Source organism: Leptopilina heterotoma, unplaced genomic scaffold (assembly GCF_015476425.1).
Source record: "Leptopilina heterotoma isolate Lh14 unplaced genomic scaffold, ASM1547642v1 Lhet_80, whole genome shotgun sequence".
Taxonomy (NCBI): domain Eukaryota; kingdom Metazoa; phylum Arthropoda; class Insecta; order Hymenoptera; family Figitidae; genus Leptopilina; species Leptopilina heterotoma.
The window spans coordinates 444,603-461,276 of record NW_025111181.1 but is presented as its reverse complement, the minus strand read 5'-3'; the positions used below and the strand labels follow the sequence as shown (position 1 = coordinate 461,276).

Below are 16,674 nucleotides of genomic sequence, written 5' to 3'. Positions count from 1 at the left end.
GTTGTGAACCTTGTAACATTATTATCAAAGAAGTTTATTTCATTAGAAATTAAATTAGCTTCTCTAGTGAGTCGATCAATTAATGAATTATTACCATAGTTCGTTCTATGAAATGCCACTGATTGTGAGAATAACGTATAACGTCTAGTAAATATTCTAGGAACGGATAAATTTACCATGGATAAGAGTGAGGGACAATAGATAGCTCCGTTCATCAGTCTGAACAAAAAAGACATATCAGAAAAATGAAATCTAGATGTCAAAAGAGGAATATTCATTAAAGTTCTTAAATTTTCATAATCATGCGTACGATAATCAAATGGAATATTAAGTATTCTCGCAGCAAATCTAAGGAATTTATTTTGAACACGTTCAATTCTGATTATGTGGAAGACATAAATAATAGATGATTTTTACCACACCATTTTTGTAACCTCCTCAGATCCTTTTGCAGATCTAAAGTGTCTTTTTCTGCTGAAAGTGAATTAATTATTTTGTAACACTTAAGGTCATCTGCATAGAGCAAAAAGTAGGAATGCCTGAAAACAGGTCTTACATCATTCATATACAAAATAAACATTAAATGACCAAGACGCGATCCCTGAGATACCCCAGAGGTCGCTAAAAAAGGTTCACTATATTCGCCATCAACTTTTACAACTTAATATCTTTTAGACAGATAACTTTTAAAAAATGAAACTATGTTGTCAGAAATGCCTAGTGAATTTAATTTGCTTAATAGTATATTCTACCCTATCAAATGCCTTCGACACATCAGCATAAATAGTGTCTATTTGAAGACCCTTTTCAATATTATTAGTTAAAAAAGTAGTAAAAATACCGCAAGATTAGTTAATGTGGATCTTCCCCTTACAAATCCATGCTGTTCATCAATTATAATTCCTGAGACCGATGCATAAAAGTTATCAAAATTAATACTTTCAAAGATTTTAGCAAATGAACTTAATATTGTTATAGGTCTATAATTTTGGGTATTATTTTTATCGTCAGACTTATGAACAGGAACTATCACACCCTTTCTCCACTCAAAAGGAAAAATGCATGATTTTAATGATTTATTAAAAATAATAAATAGTGGTTCAATAAATGAGTAACCACATAACTTTATAATAGAGGGAGGTACTGTATCCGCATTGCGATTAAAGGACAAATCTGGGACTTCTAACGACGGTAGAGTATAAACAGATCCTTATAAAACATATGCATCGGAATATTGTGTTCTCGTCAAGTAGAATTTACATAATTCCAGAAATGCTTCGGATAAGTCAATATTGACTTTTCAGTATTAGAAATGTAATCATTATAACAAACCTTTGAGAGTTTTTTTACACTCACTTCTTAATATAGAAAATTGTGTATAATTGAATTCAGTTTTATTTTTAATGTAATTTACATGAGCGGTTTTTTTAGAATAAACAAGATGTTTTAATTCATTAGTGAACCAGGGTGGGAATTTCGATGAATTGACATATTTCAATGGCACGCATTTCTCAAAAATACTATACAAAAGATCATAAAAAGCAGCAACATCATTATTAACATTCTTATTAGATAACAATAAATTCCAATCAATAAAATTTAATAGGGTAACAATACCAGCAATATTAGCATTTTTAAAATCAAATACCATATTAAAATTCTGCAAATAATCGGAATTATAAATATTTCGACTGTTAGAAAGAAAGTTAATGTGTAATGAAGGATGATAATTATCTAATGGCAGTATACTGTCATTTAACAATTCAGATGTGAAAAAATCACTATTACAAAAAACTAAGTCCAAGATAGAGCCATGTGTATTAATATTTTTATTTATTTGCGATAAACCAACAAAGTCTATTGTATCAAGCAATAAGGAAGCAATTTGTATCTGATTATTTGTTAAACATTTATTTAAATCTTAAATTAATTTAAATTTATTTAAATTATACTTTTGAAACTATTAGTCACAGTAGATACAAATAAATCATAAAATTTTTGTGTACAATTTATAATTTTTTAATTTTTATGTTATAAAACCGCTTATAGTATTAATAATTTTTGAATTTTAGTTTACTGAATTTCTTCTAGAAAAATAAATATTTCATTTTCTATCTAAAATAGTCCAATTTTTTTTTTAAATGAAACATTTATTTATAAACCACTTGGAAGGTATTGATTTTGAATTGTCGATTTCATTTTAAGAGCATTTTCTGCTTTTGTAAACTATTGGTATAAAGTTGCCCTTTTCATTTTATTGGTACATTTTATTTGTATTTTTTATTTTATTTTTATTTTTATTGTATACCTATTGGAGGGAATATAGAAGTAAAATGACAAAAAAAAGAGTAGAAAGGGAAACCATAAAGTGATTGAATTTCTGTTGAGAATGACACATTAGTTAATGATTCAAGAGTTGAACTTGATATATTGGTGACAGCATCCACCGTTTATATATACTACATAAATATATATATAGTAACTTACTTTGAAATATCTTCTCTCTAACTTTACAAAATCAGTGTGTGCACATGTTCAAGTGAAGATTGCAGAAATTAGTTTAGAACTCTGTAACCACTTTCGAAGGGACATCAACGTCACTGTCACTCAACGATTTTTTTTGTCAACTTTTTGTTTATTTAGAAAAATTATTTTTTTAATTATAAATACTTTTAAGTTCTTGTTATAGTGGATTTTTTTCATTTTTTTTTGTAGAAAAATGTTGTTAATTTCTCACAAAGAAATTGTAAGTTTCCAGTAAAAGAAAATTGTAATTTTTCGGTAAAAATAAATTATAATTTTTCAGCTTTCACTAAAAGAAAATTGTAATTATTCAGTAGAAAAATTAACAATTTTTTACTTGAATAAAATTTAAATATTTTACTCAAAAGAATTTTTATCGCAAACAACATATAATTCTTAAACAGAAAAAAGTATCAACTTTCTATTACGCAAAATTGTTAATTTCCGCAAAATTTAAATCTTCCAATAAATAGTTTTATAATTAAATGATAATAAATTTATATCGTCTATAAAATTTTTTAAAGCCTCTTTTTAAACACTATTTCCAACTAAAGTCGACTCACTAATGAAAAAAAAGAACAGAAAAATTTTTATCCATCCGGTCATTAACGCAAAGGAATTTATTACGAATTCTTAAACTTGTAATATAAAAGTATACAAGTTCGTTGAAAAAAAAGAGAGGAAAAAAAAATTGTATTTTTTTTTATTTTTCCAGAACAAGAGGTGCTGAATCGTAAGGGTTTGAAATTGAGGCAAGATTTTTTACTTATTTAGTTCTTTTTTTTTTTTGCCTTCAAGTTTATACACGGAATAAAAAGCCTTGTCAGAATCCTTAAAAGTTATAACGCTAAAGGTGCGCAGTAAAGTTTTCTGAAAATGTTCGTCTTGTAAATGTGCTTATGTATAAAAGTGTACATGTTAGAGAAGTATATATACATATAGAATGAAATACAGTTTGAAATATGTTTTCACACTATTTTAAAACAAGTCGAGATTGTAAATAATATACTTTGTAAAGTTCAACGATTTCCTTCTTCAAGTACAGAGCTTTTCTTTTTAAAAGTTTACGATTCTTTCTCTTACGCGAGCATTTTAACTGAAACTTTATATGTATATATGGTTCATTCTTTTTAATTGTTCGGCAAAATTTTCAAATGAAAAATGTAGAGAAATACTTCCAATTTTTACATTTTGTAAAATTGAAATTTTTCTATTTTCTAAATCTTTCTTTTTAAATATTTTTACTTTATTTTATTTATTTCCACTTATAATTTCTAAGAATATCAAATTGAGACAAAAAACGTATCAAAACGTTGCTTCGCAACAATTTTGATACGTTTTTTGTCTCAATTTGATATTCTTAGAAAAAATTTTGGATTCATTATTTATTGGTATTAAACGATTGTAAACGATACTTTAGTGTCAATAAGCAAATTTTTAATGTACTGTATGACCAAAAGAAAAATCGAAAACTGTCTGACTAAAACTTGTTTATACTACTGAAAGTAAAAGTTCAAGAATATGAAACCAATTGCCTGATTTATGTCGACTATTACTACTGTCAGTGGGATTGAATTTAATTAATTGGTATTTTTCATGTCTGACTTAAATTGTGATTTACTACTTAAGGTATACGTCTGGAAGAATTCGAAACGTGTGAGTCTGGTCTGACCATAATTGATATTTACTACTGACACAAAGTAAAGGAACTACTTTTTTCTGCTCTGTCTGACTAAAAACAAAGCTATACTACTGCTGCGAGATTTATAGGAATATTTCGTCTGACTAAAATATTCTTACACTACTGTGACAAGAATAAAAAGAATTTAATACTCGTCGGACTGAAACTCTCTTCCACTACTTGTACTGAGTGCAAAAATTGTTCCTCACAAAAGTTTGAGTATGTCTGACTAAAATTATTTTCTACTGCTGAAACTCCAAATGCAATATTTGCTGTGAATTGTCTGCAGATTTTTACTACTATTAACAGAATTAATTAATTTTCTAACCATTTGTCTGACTGAAAACGTATTCTACTACTGAACTTAAAAGTAAAAAAAAATACGATACTTCTTGTCTGGTTAAAACTGACATACACTACTGATACTAAAAATCAACAATTAAAAACCATTTGTCTATCGAAAAATGGACATTTACTACTTATTTTGAGAGTAAACGAATTTATAAGTGTTTTGTCTGACTAAAAACGTATTTTTCTACTGTGCTTGAAATTAAAGGGGATATGTCTGACTGTTACTGACCTATACTACTTGTACGAGAAAAACCTGAAACTGAAAAATATATTGTCTGACAAAAATCGACCTCTACTACTTTCTTTAAAATATTAGTTGCAATTTCACCAAAAATTTCCCAAAATACTTTTTTTCAAATTTAAAAAATTTTTTTTTACATGCAAAAGGGAATTAATTAAATTTTTAACGATTTGTCTGACCTAAAACGTATTTAACTACTCAGTGGCTGAAACTAAGAGAATTTAATAGTATAAGTCTGACTAAAATTAATCACTACTACTGAAAATAAAACAGCAACGATACTCAAATTTATAATTGACAAAAAAATTTACCATTAATTTTTAAATTAAAATAAAATCAACACCAAGGATACAATATTCATTCGTGAAAAAAGAAAAGAATGAAAAAAAATTGTATATTCCTAAATTGTATTCATTTCTCTGTAATAAAAGATTATTTCACAAATGAATACCGTTATTACTGCTTTAATAGAGTTTCAACAGCAGTGGAAATCTTTTTAGAATTGTATATAATGCTTTTTAATGCCATCTGATAAATGTACGAAAGAATATGAAAGTGAGGAAAAATAAACTGGGCGAAATTTTTTTTTTCATTTCATTTTTTTAAATTTTGTTTTTGCCTTCTTCGTGAAAAGAACGTTTCAATTAATTTTGCAGGGTTGAATGGAGATTCATAAATCTCGCTCAGCATAGGTAATAAGTAAAATGATCCATCCTTCTCGGAGAGTCAGAATTACAAAAATGTGTTAATGTTTCTTGGCATTAAGCCATATATAGATATTGTATAATATTTTTGTCAGACAAAGATTCAGACATTAGTTTTTTTTCATTTATTGCGCGTCGTTATGTAAATTTTTTTTAACTGAAATTGTTAATTAATTATCATTGATGATAATTAAAAGTTTAATTAATGCGCCTATGGCGTATTAACGAAGCTAAAGCTATTAACGTCATCAGCTATTATTATATTTTCTCTATAATTTTTTATATTTTTATATTTTCTATATTTTCTACCTAAACTTTTTTATAGCTACTTAAGATTAGTAAAAATTTACTAATATTGGATTTTGTCTGACTGCACTTTGACTTGCTCTACTTAAAGAATATTTAAAAAAAGTTTTACATTTTTAATTTTTGATTTCGTCTGACTATACTTGGACTCTTACTACTTGAAGTTTAATTACTTTTATTAAGTGTGTAATAAAACGGACTAATATGATTATTTGGTTTCAAATTTCATGTATTTTCCCAACTAGTTTCGAACTTTCAAAATAAACGGTTTTAACAAATAATTATTTAATTATTATTATTAAAAAATTAATATTTTAAAGATTTTAATACACTTTATACTATTAACTCTACTTTAAGTAGTACGAGTCAAAGTATAGTCAGATGGCATCCATAATTAAAAAATGTAAAGTACTTTTTAAGAATAATTCAACTTAAAATCAATTTTGCCTGATTGCACTTTGACTCATACTACTGAATAGTTAGTTTAATTTCATTCATTAGTTACTTATTTAATAGTAATTAGTTTTTTACTATTAATTATGAAAGATTTCGACTATATTTTACTATTAAGTTGTTATATTTTTACTAATAATTATTATATTAATTTAATATTTAGTTACTTTTTACTAATTGCTGAAGTAAAATGTCAGCAAAGATTTTACTTTTAACAATTTGTTATTTGGATAAACAATTCACATTTAAAGAGAAAATATAAATTGACTTTCTCCAGAATCAAATGGTAAGATTTTTACTAATTTTTACTAATTTTACTAATTTTACTAATTTTACTAATTTTACTAATTTTTTTTACTAAATTTAAAGAGTTCGTTATTATTTTTGCTTGGTAATTATTTCTTAAGCTTATTTTTATCTAAAGGCTTCTGACCTGTTAAAAAATTAAATAAATATTTTCACCTTATTTACACGGCAAGTATTTTTAAATTTCAAAAAAAGAAAAATTTCGTCATTTTTCGGACGAAAATAAATTTTTGTTTCTGTTTAGAGAGGAGAGAGAGAGAGAGAGAGAGAGGGGAAAAGACAGTAGAATTCGATGCTCTTCTTTTATGATATACTTTCTAAAGAAAATGTGATTAACGCTACGACTTTGTGGCTTGTATATGTGTACGTGTGTGAGTGTTTTATACGTGCGACCGTACAGCACTCACATAAATTTCAATCAACGGAGCTTTAAAAAAAGGGTCAGTGAATACGCGTAGTCGGAGATTCAACGTGTGTTCAACTTTTTACAATTTGTCTTTTTTTTTGTTTTACTTTTTCACCGCCTTTGAGAGAAAAAAAATATTGTCTTTTAACACTGTAGAGAAAAGGAGTGAGAGAGAAAAAAAATGGTAAAGTTTGTAAAAGTTTTCCTTAAACTAGATATTTTTGACTTACGCCACACTGTAGTGTAAATAAAAATTAAATAAACAGCAAGAAAGTTACACAACAGGGAATTCCTTCCATCTTTTTTCACTTATATATAAAATTTCGTCGTTTTTGGAGAACATTTTCACAGGTCTGAGCTGAAAATAATTTTACTACTGCAAAAATTGCTATACAATGATAATAAAATTTTTTCTCGCGTGCTTTCAATTGTTTTTTGATTAAATTTATCATTATATTGAAAAATAATTTACTGGAATAAAATTTTTAAAATAAATAAATAAATAAATAAATTATATAAAATAAAATAATAAAATAAAATAATAATATCTAATGATTAATATTTTTAATTAAATATTTATTTTTACTTTTTTCGAAAGTCAATTAAATTAGTAATTGAATTTATTTAGTAGAAATATTTCTGTTCAATTTTTAAAATAGAAAAATAGCCTCTTTTTCGTTGAATTTGAACTAATTTTTTTCACTTGTAATAATTTATGCAGAAAATAAACGAATAACAAATAACAAAGTTTCCTTATACGTTTTCGGAGAAAACAAAAATGAGAAACAACTCTAGTGAAACGATTGCAATCATCGCAAAGGGTGAAGAAATATTATACGATCGTTTATATGTGTCACGCATGTCGTTAAATTCCCTGCTTTACTGCTATTGCGTTGATTGCTCCTGAGAGTCGATTTATTTTGTCAATATCCTCCAGAAAACCACTATAAATAAAGTTGAAAGAAAAGAAAATTTTTTAAATTAAATTTTTCTTTTTACTTCGAAATGAAAAATAATTGAATTTTTACAATATTTATTTAACTTTTTCTTGTTTCTCAGTTTTTTTCGCAACGTTAGACAAAATTTCTCTAGTTGTTAAAAATTTGCTTCTTCTTATTTTAGATTAAAAATATCAGTGAAATTCAGAAAATGTTAATTAGAAGGAAAAATAAATTAAAATTTAAGGATAATAATTTTAATTTCAAATTTCAATTAAATTTATTTTATTTTATTTATTCTGCATAATTACCTAAACTTATGTTTCTAATTAAAATTAAATTGAAATTAAATGAACATTAAATTAAATATAAATTAAAAATCTAATTAAAACAGAACAAAATAGAATTTAAAATAAAAATATATATGAATACGAAATAACCAAAAAAAAAAAAATGAATTACAAAAGAAATAAAAAGAAATAAATTAATAAAAAAATTTATTCAAATAACTTTATTTTTTTTTACTAATGATTTCAATTTATTTATTTTTTATTTATTTCCTTATTATTTATTTACTTATTAATAAAAAAAACTTAATGACTCATAAAACACCGAATTGAGGAGGAGTGAAAATAAGAAATAGAAGAATAAAAAGTGAGAGAAGAAAATTCAGCAGGAATTCACCGAAAAAAAGTAAAGAAAGTAAATAATAAATTTCTTTTTCATTGTCCTTAAGAAATCGTGAAAAGAAAATTAGATAAAAAAAATAAAATCGTAAAAAGTTTCACTTCAGACAATTTGCTTCTAATTTGACAAACAAAAATACATCCTATTGTTCTTTTTAATCAAACTTCGGATTTAACCGCTTTTTTTCTCTACTTTACCGAAAAAACGAATTAGATGACAAAATACAAATACAAAATTGAATTTTTTTCTTCTCGATAAAGTAAAAATAGTAGAAAATTTATATTCTGGATGAAAATAAAATTATTTCAGGTTTAATTAATTTAATGAATAAACAATAAAATATAATAACAATAATAATAATAATAATATTTTTTTTATTTAAGGTAACAAATAAAAAATTACTCTAAAAATTTGCTTGTTTGTTTATAAATAAATAACTAAAATAATAATTATTATTGTCAATTAAAAATTGTTAATAAAAATAATAAGAAAAAAAAATGAATTAATGTAAACAAATAATAATAATAATTGTAGGTAACAACATTATTATTATTATTACTAACAATAAAAAAATAATTATAATTGTAATAAAATTATAAAATATAATAATTTAATTTTATAAATTAAATAATTCGAAAATATAAAAATTAATATACCCAAGTTGATTAGACAAAAAAAAAAAAAAAAAGAAAAGAAGAAAAGAAATCATTCTCGTCTCATATTACACAAAAGCGATTGTTGCATACGCTGAGTGTCGCTGTTCGTCAAGTGCAATTCGTGAAGAACTTAATTACGGAGAAAAGACGATTATATGAGGAAAAAAAAAGAGGAATGATTGTGTGACGAGTTTCAGGGGGTTGGGGGAGAGGGGCAAATACTGAAAGTCTCATGAAACGCTGCACTGAGAAGTGAAATTGAGAAAGAGAATAAAAGAAAAGTGCGGGAAGAAAATTCAGGAGGAATTCACAAAAAAAAAGATGAGGAAAAGAGAGAGGAGAGAGGGAGAGGAAAAAAGAAAGAAAGTCTTCGTGAGATTAAGGGTAACGACGATAATGAAGCTGAGTGTCGCTGATGAGAGAGAGACATAACTCAATTGATAAAGAAGACGTTTCTGAATACTATGGCTCACGCTAATTGTTTCTCATTGTAAAAAGCAGTGATTGGAAATTTTTTATTTTCTCAAATTTTTTTATTCTCTCTCTCTCTCTTTCTTTGTTTTCCTCTACCTTTCTCTCTCTCTCTCTCTCTATTCTTGTTTTTTTTCTATTTTACTTTTCTCTTTCTTTCTTTGTTTCTCTCTTTATTAACTTAATTGATATACTTCTCTGTTATAATTGACCTCTTCAATATAATCATTATAATCAACTGTATAACACAATACTTTTATAACATCCAATCAATATTTCTTTTTACTTTATTTCTACTTGGAAGATTTTTTTAATTCTATCAGGAATATAATTATCAGACTCGAATCAACTGAGGCATTAATTTGAAAAACAAGACTAACTAGGGAGAAAATAAAGCTAATTAAAATAAATTATGAAAATCTTAAACTTTTTTGTCCCATTACAAAAAGTATTTGAAAGAACATTTTTTTTCTCGATTTATAAATTTATAATTGTTTATTATTTACGTTTTTTTATTTTCAATATAAATAAAATACTCACTAAATTCGAAACACTAACTTCAATTAGAAATTTTTTTTTTACTAATTATAGTATTTAATAATTTCATTATTCAACTTTTTAATTATGTAATTAAATTAAATTATGTGATTATGTAATTAAAAAATAATTAATTATTGTAAATAGTTCGTCACTTTCGGGTATGAATAAGTATTCAATTATTAAATTATTTAATTATTAATAATTTTATATGAAAACTTTAATAAAAAAAATTTGTCAACTACTAAATGAAATAATTAAATTTGTATTAAAAAAGTTAGTGAACATTTTTATTAAAGGGAAAGTACACCAACATTTTTAACTATATCAAGAAAATAATTTAAATATTCTACAAAATTATTTTTAAGGTAATTTTTTCTGAGAAATTCAATGATCGTAAAATAAAATCCATTAGAAAATATTTTGACTCTTTTTTAATTTTTATTTTTCATAAAAATTGGTAGGTTTTAAAATCCATGCGTAATTTTATAGAAAATACGTTTTTGAATCCACAAGAAAATTGCCAAATGAAAAAATTAATTTTTATTATTTTTGAAGCATTTAAAAAAAAATCTTTGTTTAGGTTGAAAATTCTAAAAAATGAAATTATTATTCAATTTGTTTATTTGAAAATTCATTTCTTTATTTTTCTAACTAATTTTTAGATCATATTTTTATACTTAAAAAATATTTTAAAATTATGATTTGAAATTAATTAGAAGAATAAACTAATGAATTTTCAAATAAAAAAATTCAACGTTAATAGTATGTATTTTTTAGTCTAACAAAATTTTGTTTCAAAAAAATGCTTCAAAAATTATGAAACCTTCTTTTCTGTGGGTTCAAAAACATATTTTCTACAAAATAAATCAAATCAAATATTAAAATCACGCATGGATTTTAAAATCTACTAATTTTAAAGAAAAATGAAAATTCAAAAAGGGTCAAAATATTTTCTGAACAATTTTACTTTATGATCATTGAATTCCACATAAAAAATTATCTTAAAAATAATTTTGTGGTTACGTATTTATTTATTTATTTAAATTCTAGTTTTTTTTTGTTAATGTTGCTTCCAGTATCGATCCTTACAAATAAAATTTTAATTTAGACTGAAAACGAAAAATAAAAAAAGATACTTATTTTAATAATAATAATAATAATAATAATAATAATTATTATTATTATTATTATTATTATTATTATTATTATTATCATTATTATAGTTAATTATACTTTAATTTTTAATTAATAATAATTTTATTATACATATTTTAAACGTAACAGAATAATAAAATAAAATAATAATAATAATAATAATAAAATAACATATAATTTTAATCACAGCGTTAGTTTTGTATTTATTTTTATTTATAATATTAGAGTAAACAAAATTTAAAAATAATAATAAATAAATATATTATTGGGTATCTAATAATAATTGATTAATTTTTTTCATATCCTTAAATTTTTTCCAAAAAGAAGAGGAAGAAAAAGGAGAAGAAAAAGAAACAAATAATAAGCAGTTAATTAAAGCAGTAAAAACTAATTAGGAAAAACCAATTTTTACAAAACGAATTACTAATTTAATTTTTCTGTCAAGAAAAATTTAATTTCCCCCTTAAAATGTTTTATGTTAAAATGTAATAACTTTATACTGAAGTAAATATGTATATAATAAGATTTAAGCGACGGGAATGAAGAGAGAAAATAAAGTCAAAGGACTAATTAGATTCTTGAAGATGATTATTTCCTTTTCGATGTAATCCTAAAGAATTAGGGTTTCGATATAATTTAGATAGAATTTTTTTTTTGTGTCGTATTTTTGTACAGTGAGGGAGTGATTATTGCTTATGAGGTTAGTGTGTATATATAGATTCCTTGAAATAGCGTTGATGAAAGGAATTCTGTTATTTCGTTTCTTTTCTTCTATTCCTTTTTCCTTATACTATATATATACTTTCTCTCGCACAAAAGGGGTGGAACTTCCGCATTTGTCTGGTTTCTCATCTCATCTCCAATCAAGCACCCAGACAGAGAAATACATATATAGTCAAAGGAACGTCATTGCTACGTGAAGGGCATATAGTGTCGAGTTAAACTTACATCTTTTGTATGTAAGACACGCCAGGTTTTCCTTTCGATATGAACCCACGGATTTATGTTGGATATCTGTCATGATCTTACCATTTTCCTTATTATATTCCCTTTAGTATAGTAATAGTGTAGTATATTGCATAGTACGGTATAGTATAGCAATAGTCATAATATATATATATATATATTTTTATATACATTTTTCTACGTTTACATTTTAGTTGAAATTGAGGGAAATCTTTTCTCTTCCTCTGAGTAAATACAGAATTTTTATTATTTTCCTTAAATGCAATTTCTATAGTCGTATAGTTGAAAACGAGTGAAAAGATGATGAAAATAAGGAAGAAATAAATTAATTTCTATTTCAAAAATAAAATAATTACCTCGATTGACACTAAATTTATGGTGTTAAAATAGCATTTTTTTTATTTTGTGTAAAGGATAAAAAACAACAACAAAATTTTTGATAGTAATTACAATCATTGTTAAAAAGTATCAAATTGCAACGAATTGCCAACAAAAATGTGAATCAAATCAAAAATCGATTCAAATTTTTGGCATAAAGATCCAATTTAGTATCAATTTATGATAATTTCAAGAAAACTGTAAACACTGAAATTTTCTGTATTTAGTTTACAAGAAAAGGTGTCGTACTACTGTGACGAAATGTACAAGAATTTAATACTAGATGTCGGACTGAAATTTATTTTTACTACTGACAGTAGAGACAAAACGAATTTTTATATAACGGCGTTATTATGTCTGACCAAAACAAGGTAATACTATACTTAGACGTAAATTACAAAAATTCAATTTCGTTTATGTGGCAGTAATTTACTTTAATAAAAGAAAACTTTTCTTGTCGTTACGATTACAATAATTTAATGAAAAATTTGTCTGACTGAAACTTACCTATACTACTGATAAAAGAACAATTTGAAATGTCTCGTCTGACTTAAGATGTATTTTACTACTCGCAGTGTGAAACTTAGTGTTAAACAAGAATTTTATAGTCTGACTGATAACGACCTTTACTACTGTCACTAAAAGTAAATTAAAATTGAAGTTCTAAGACTGATTCAACTTGTCCTTCACTACTTTGGCCTTTATAAATCACGAACCATAAAAGTTGCCTATTGAAAATGAATCTTTATTACTTTCTCCTCTAGAAATAATTAAATTTCTAAATGTCATTTGTCTGACTGAAAACGTGTTTTACTACTGAAAATAATAGTAACAGGCATGTAAGTATAGAGCCTAAGTCTAACATAAGTAATGTATAATTCTCATTGACTTATACTACTGTATTCATAAAAAAAGTTCAAAAAGTATTGTCTGACAATAACCGACCGTTATTACTATTTTCTCTATAATGAATTGAAATTCTAAAATGTTTTCTCTGACTAAAAAGGTGTTTTACTACTGAAAGTGTATAAATGACCGGTTTTTATAAGTTAGGTCTGACTATAATTGACCTATACTACTGACAGTCACAGCTAACAACCTAGATTGTTGCTGGGATGTTGGTGAACAACATCCTGGACGATAGAAAATTTTTTGTAATTTTTAAGCGCTTTTAAAAAAAAGGAACCACAGCCGCCGACTAGCAGAAGATCAAAATTGTCATTTATATTATCAATATAACATTTTAAGTTTTTAAATTAATAAAATCCTTCGCAGAAATTTAATTATGTTTAAAAATAATAAAACTCATCGCAAAATTTACAGAAGAGTTAAATCATTTTCTTGATATAAAAAATGGTGGTAAATTTTACTAATTTTTACTGAAATTTAATTCAAATATGGTAAAATTGAGGAAATTTTAAAACAAAAGTAATTTAATAGAATTCATTTAATAGAAATTATTTTTTGTTTTCAGTTTCTAATTTTTATTAAAATAATTCTAATATAAAGTATTTTATTTTTATTTCAGGTGAGTTAAACAATATTTTTCCTCTCGAGTTTATTTCGTAAGTAAATATTTATTGAAATGTACACTGCAAAAAGGAACAATTTAAAAAGCATTGTCTGACGAAAATTGACCGTTACTACTGAAACTGTAAGCAAGCTGATTTTATAAGCCAAGTCTGACCGTTATTGACCCTTACTACTTGCATTTCGAAAGGAACAATTTAAAAAGTATTGTCTGACGAAAATTGACCGTTACTACTTCTCCCCATTAAAAAAAAATTCTATCCGATTTCTATAAACGATTTTTCTACCTAAAAACATTTTTTTTTTACTTAAGTCCTAAAACTATGAAAATCATATTAAAAAAAAAAAATCTAGAAATGAGGGAAACTTTTTACCTTTTGATCTTTCTGCCAGATGCATTGGCCCCTCTTATCGAGAACGCGGCAAATGAGTTTTGCATCCTGACCAGGATTGACTTCCGTATACTGTGGTGTTTCCTCGAACTTCTGAATTCCACTCGAAGCTGTAACAAGAATTTGAGAATAGTGTTAATTGAAATCCGTTTCTCTCTGAATCAATCCTAGGCATTGTTATCTCTTTCTCACTCACTCACTCACTCTCTCTCTATATATATATAGAAGAATGAAATCACCGGATTCAGTATGAAATCAATTGAAGCGCATAACTCTCCACGGAATATTTTCCCCTAAGAATGCAAAATATTTCCCATTTCTCATTCATACATAATTATATTGTTCTAAAAGTTTAAAGTTTATTCAAATTATATTCCAACTTGCTTTATTTGTTGTTTTTTGTAATAGACTGTAAAGTAACTTTTTTCGTCTAATTAAACATAATAATAATAGTAACTAATTATGCTACTAATTACTGTTAATTATTGTCATAAATGAATTAAAAAATTTTTTTCTATTTTTTATAATATTATACCTAACTACTTTATTTTACTAACTAGTAACAAATTCGGATAATTTTTTAAGGGTAAAATTAGCAATTATAAAAATAATAGAATTTAAAAATTTGCAATGAAAATTTTTGTTCAAAACACTAAAAATTAAATTTTTGGAAAAATTATAAATAATTGCAGAAATTATCTTTATAAATAATATAATTCTAAAAAGATAATATAATTCTAAAAAGGTATATAAAATTTCAAAATGAATAATATTAAAAAGCCTTGATTAAAATTAAAACGCAAAAGGTTTAATTAACAAAAGTAGTAACAATTAAAATTTCGACTTGAAAATAAGTCAATACATAATAATTAGTATAAAATTTTCCATAGTCAGTATTATAATATGAAATGAAAATTTATTTCCGACATAATAATACACATGTTCAGTATGTGTATATATACAGTATAATAATATCCAAAAGTTATTAAATTCAAGTGTGTACTTGGTAATGTAGGTCAGTTACAATTAGTATATACAGTGTGTCAGGACATGATTGCGTATGCAATAAATATAACGCAGTACTCTCAATGTCCATTGCATTTCTACTGCACAAATAACTATGATGCTTTTTGAAAAAAAAAATTTTTTTTTCGTTTCAAAATATCGGACGTGTATTTTTTTTCCTTTACTCTTTTTTTTTTTTAATTTTTCAGTACTACTAGCTACGCTTTTTTTTCCCCACAGGTATAAAAGCTCTATACATCTGCCACAACTTGCTTTATTAATCATTGCCACTCTGTGAAAAATTGAATTTTTAAATCCGTTGAATCGACATTCACCTACTATACACAACATCGTCTGCCTACTTTTATATTCTGTCAGTTTGCTATATAACAGATTTCTTTTTTTCTCTCTCTGTCATTTTAATGTAATTATGTTATAGCAGATTTTTTTCTTTCGTCTTTTTTTTTATTAATTTATTTCAATTGGAATAGAATTGACAGTTATTTGTCGAATCGAATTGTGGAGAGATTTTTTTTTGGTTAAAAAAATTCAGGAAAAATGTTTTATTTATTACTGTAAAAAACAAAAAAATTTATAATTAAAAGAAAATTTCCTTTTTTTATTAATTATTTTATTCTTTAGTTTTAACTGTGCAATTTTTATTTTTGAGAAGCAATTAGTTTGTTTATTTTTAAATATATTTCTTTATTTTATATTTGCAAATAGATAAAAAAAATTTTGTTTGTTATTTTTAGTCTTTTGTTCTCTTAAAAAGGGAATAATTTAAAAATAATCGTCTACAGAATGTATAATTACAACTTGTACAAAAAAAGGAAAAATTATTCAGTGAGAGAGGAGAATAATAAATTTTTATTTAGTTTTTATTCTATTTATTATTTTACGATACGACAACAAATTTTCAATCTCATACTGCAAAAAATTTTACTCGAAACAAATAAAGTGGAAATCGATTAACTCGATACGT

General features: G+C 24.7%; 1 protein-coding gene across 5 annotated transcripts in view; it reads right to left on the bottom strand.

Moving 5' to 3' along the window:
- LOC122511094 (hemicentin-1) overlaps positions 1-16,674 on the bottom strand; it is a 231,147-nt gene that overhangs the window by 54,290 nt on the left and 160,183 nt on the right. For all 5 annotated transcript variants that reach the window (XM_043626149.1, XM_043626148.1, XM_043626150.1 and 2 more), the window contains one exon: positions 14,667-14,794. Coding sequence is in view for 2 of the 5 variants with exons in the window: in XM_043626146.1 (XP_043482081.1) it covers positions 14,667-14,794 (128 nt within the window). In the remaining 3 variants the exon portion in view is untranslated. The remainder of the gene's footprint in view (positions 1-14,666; positions 14,795-16,674) is intronic.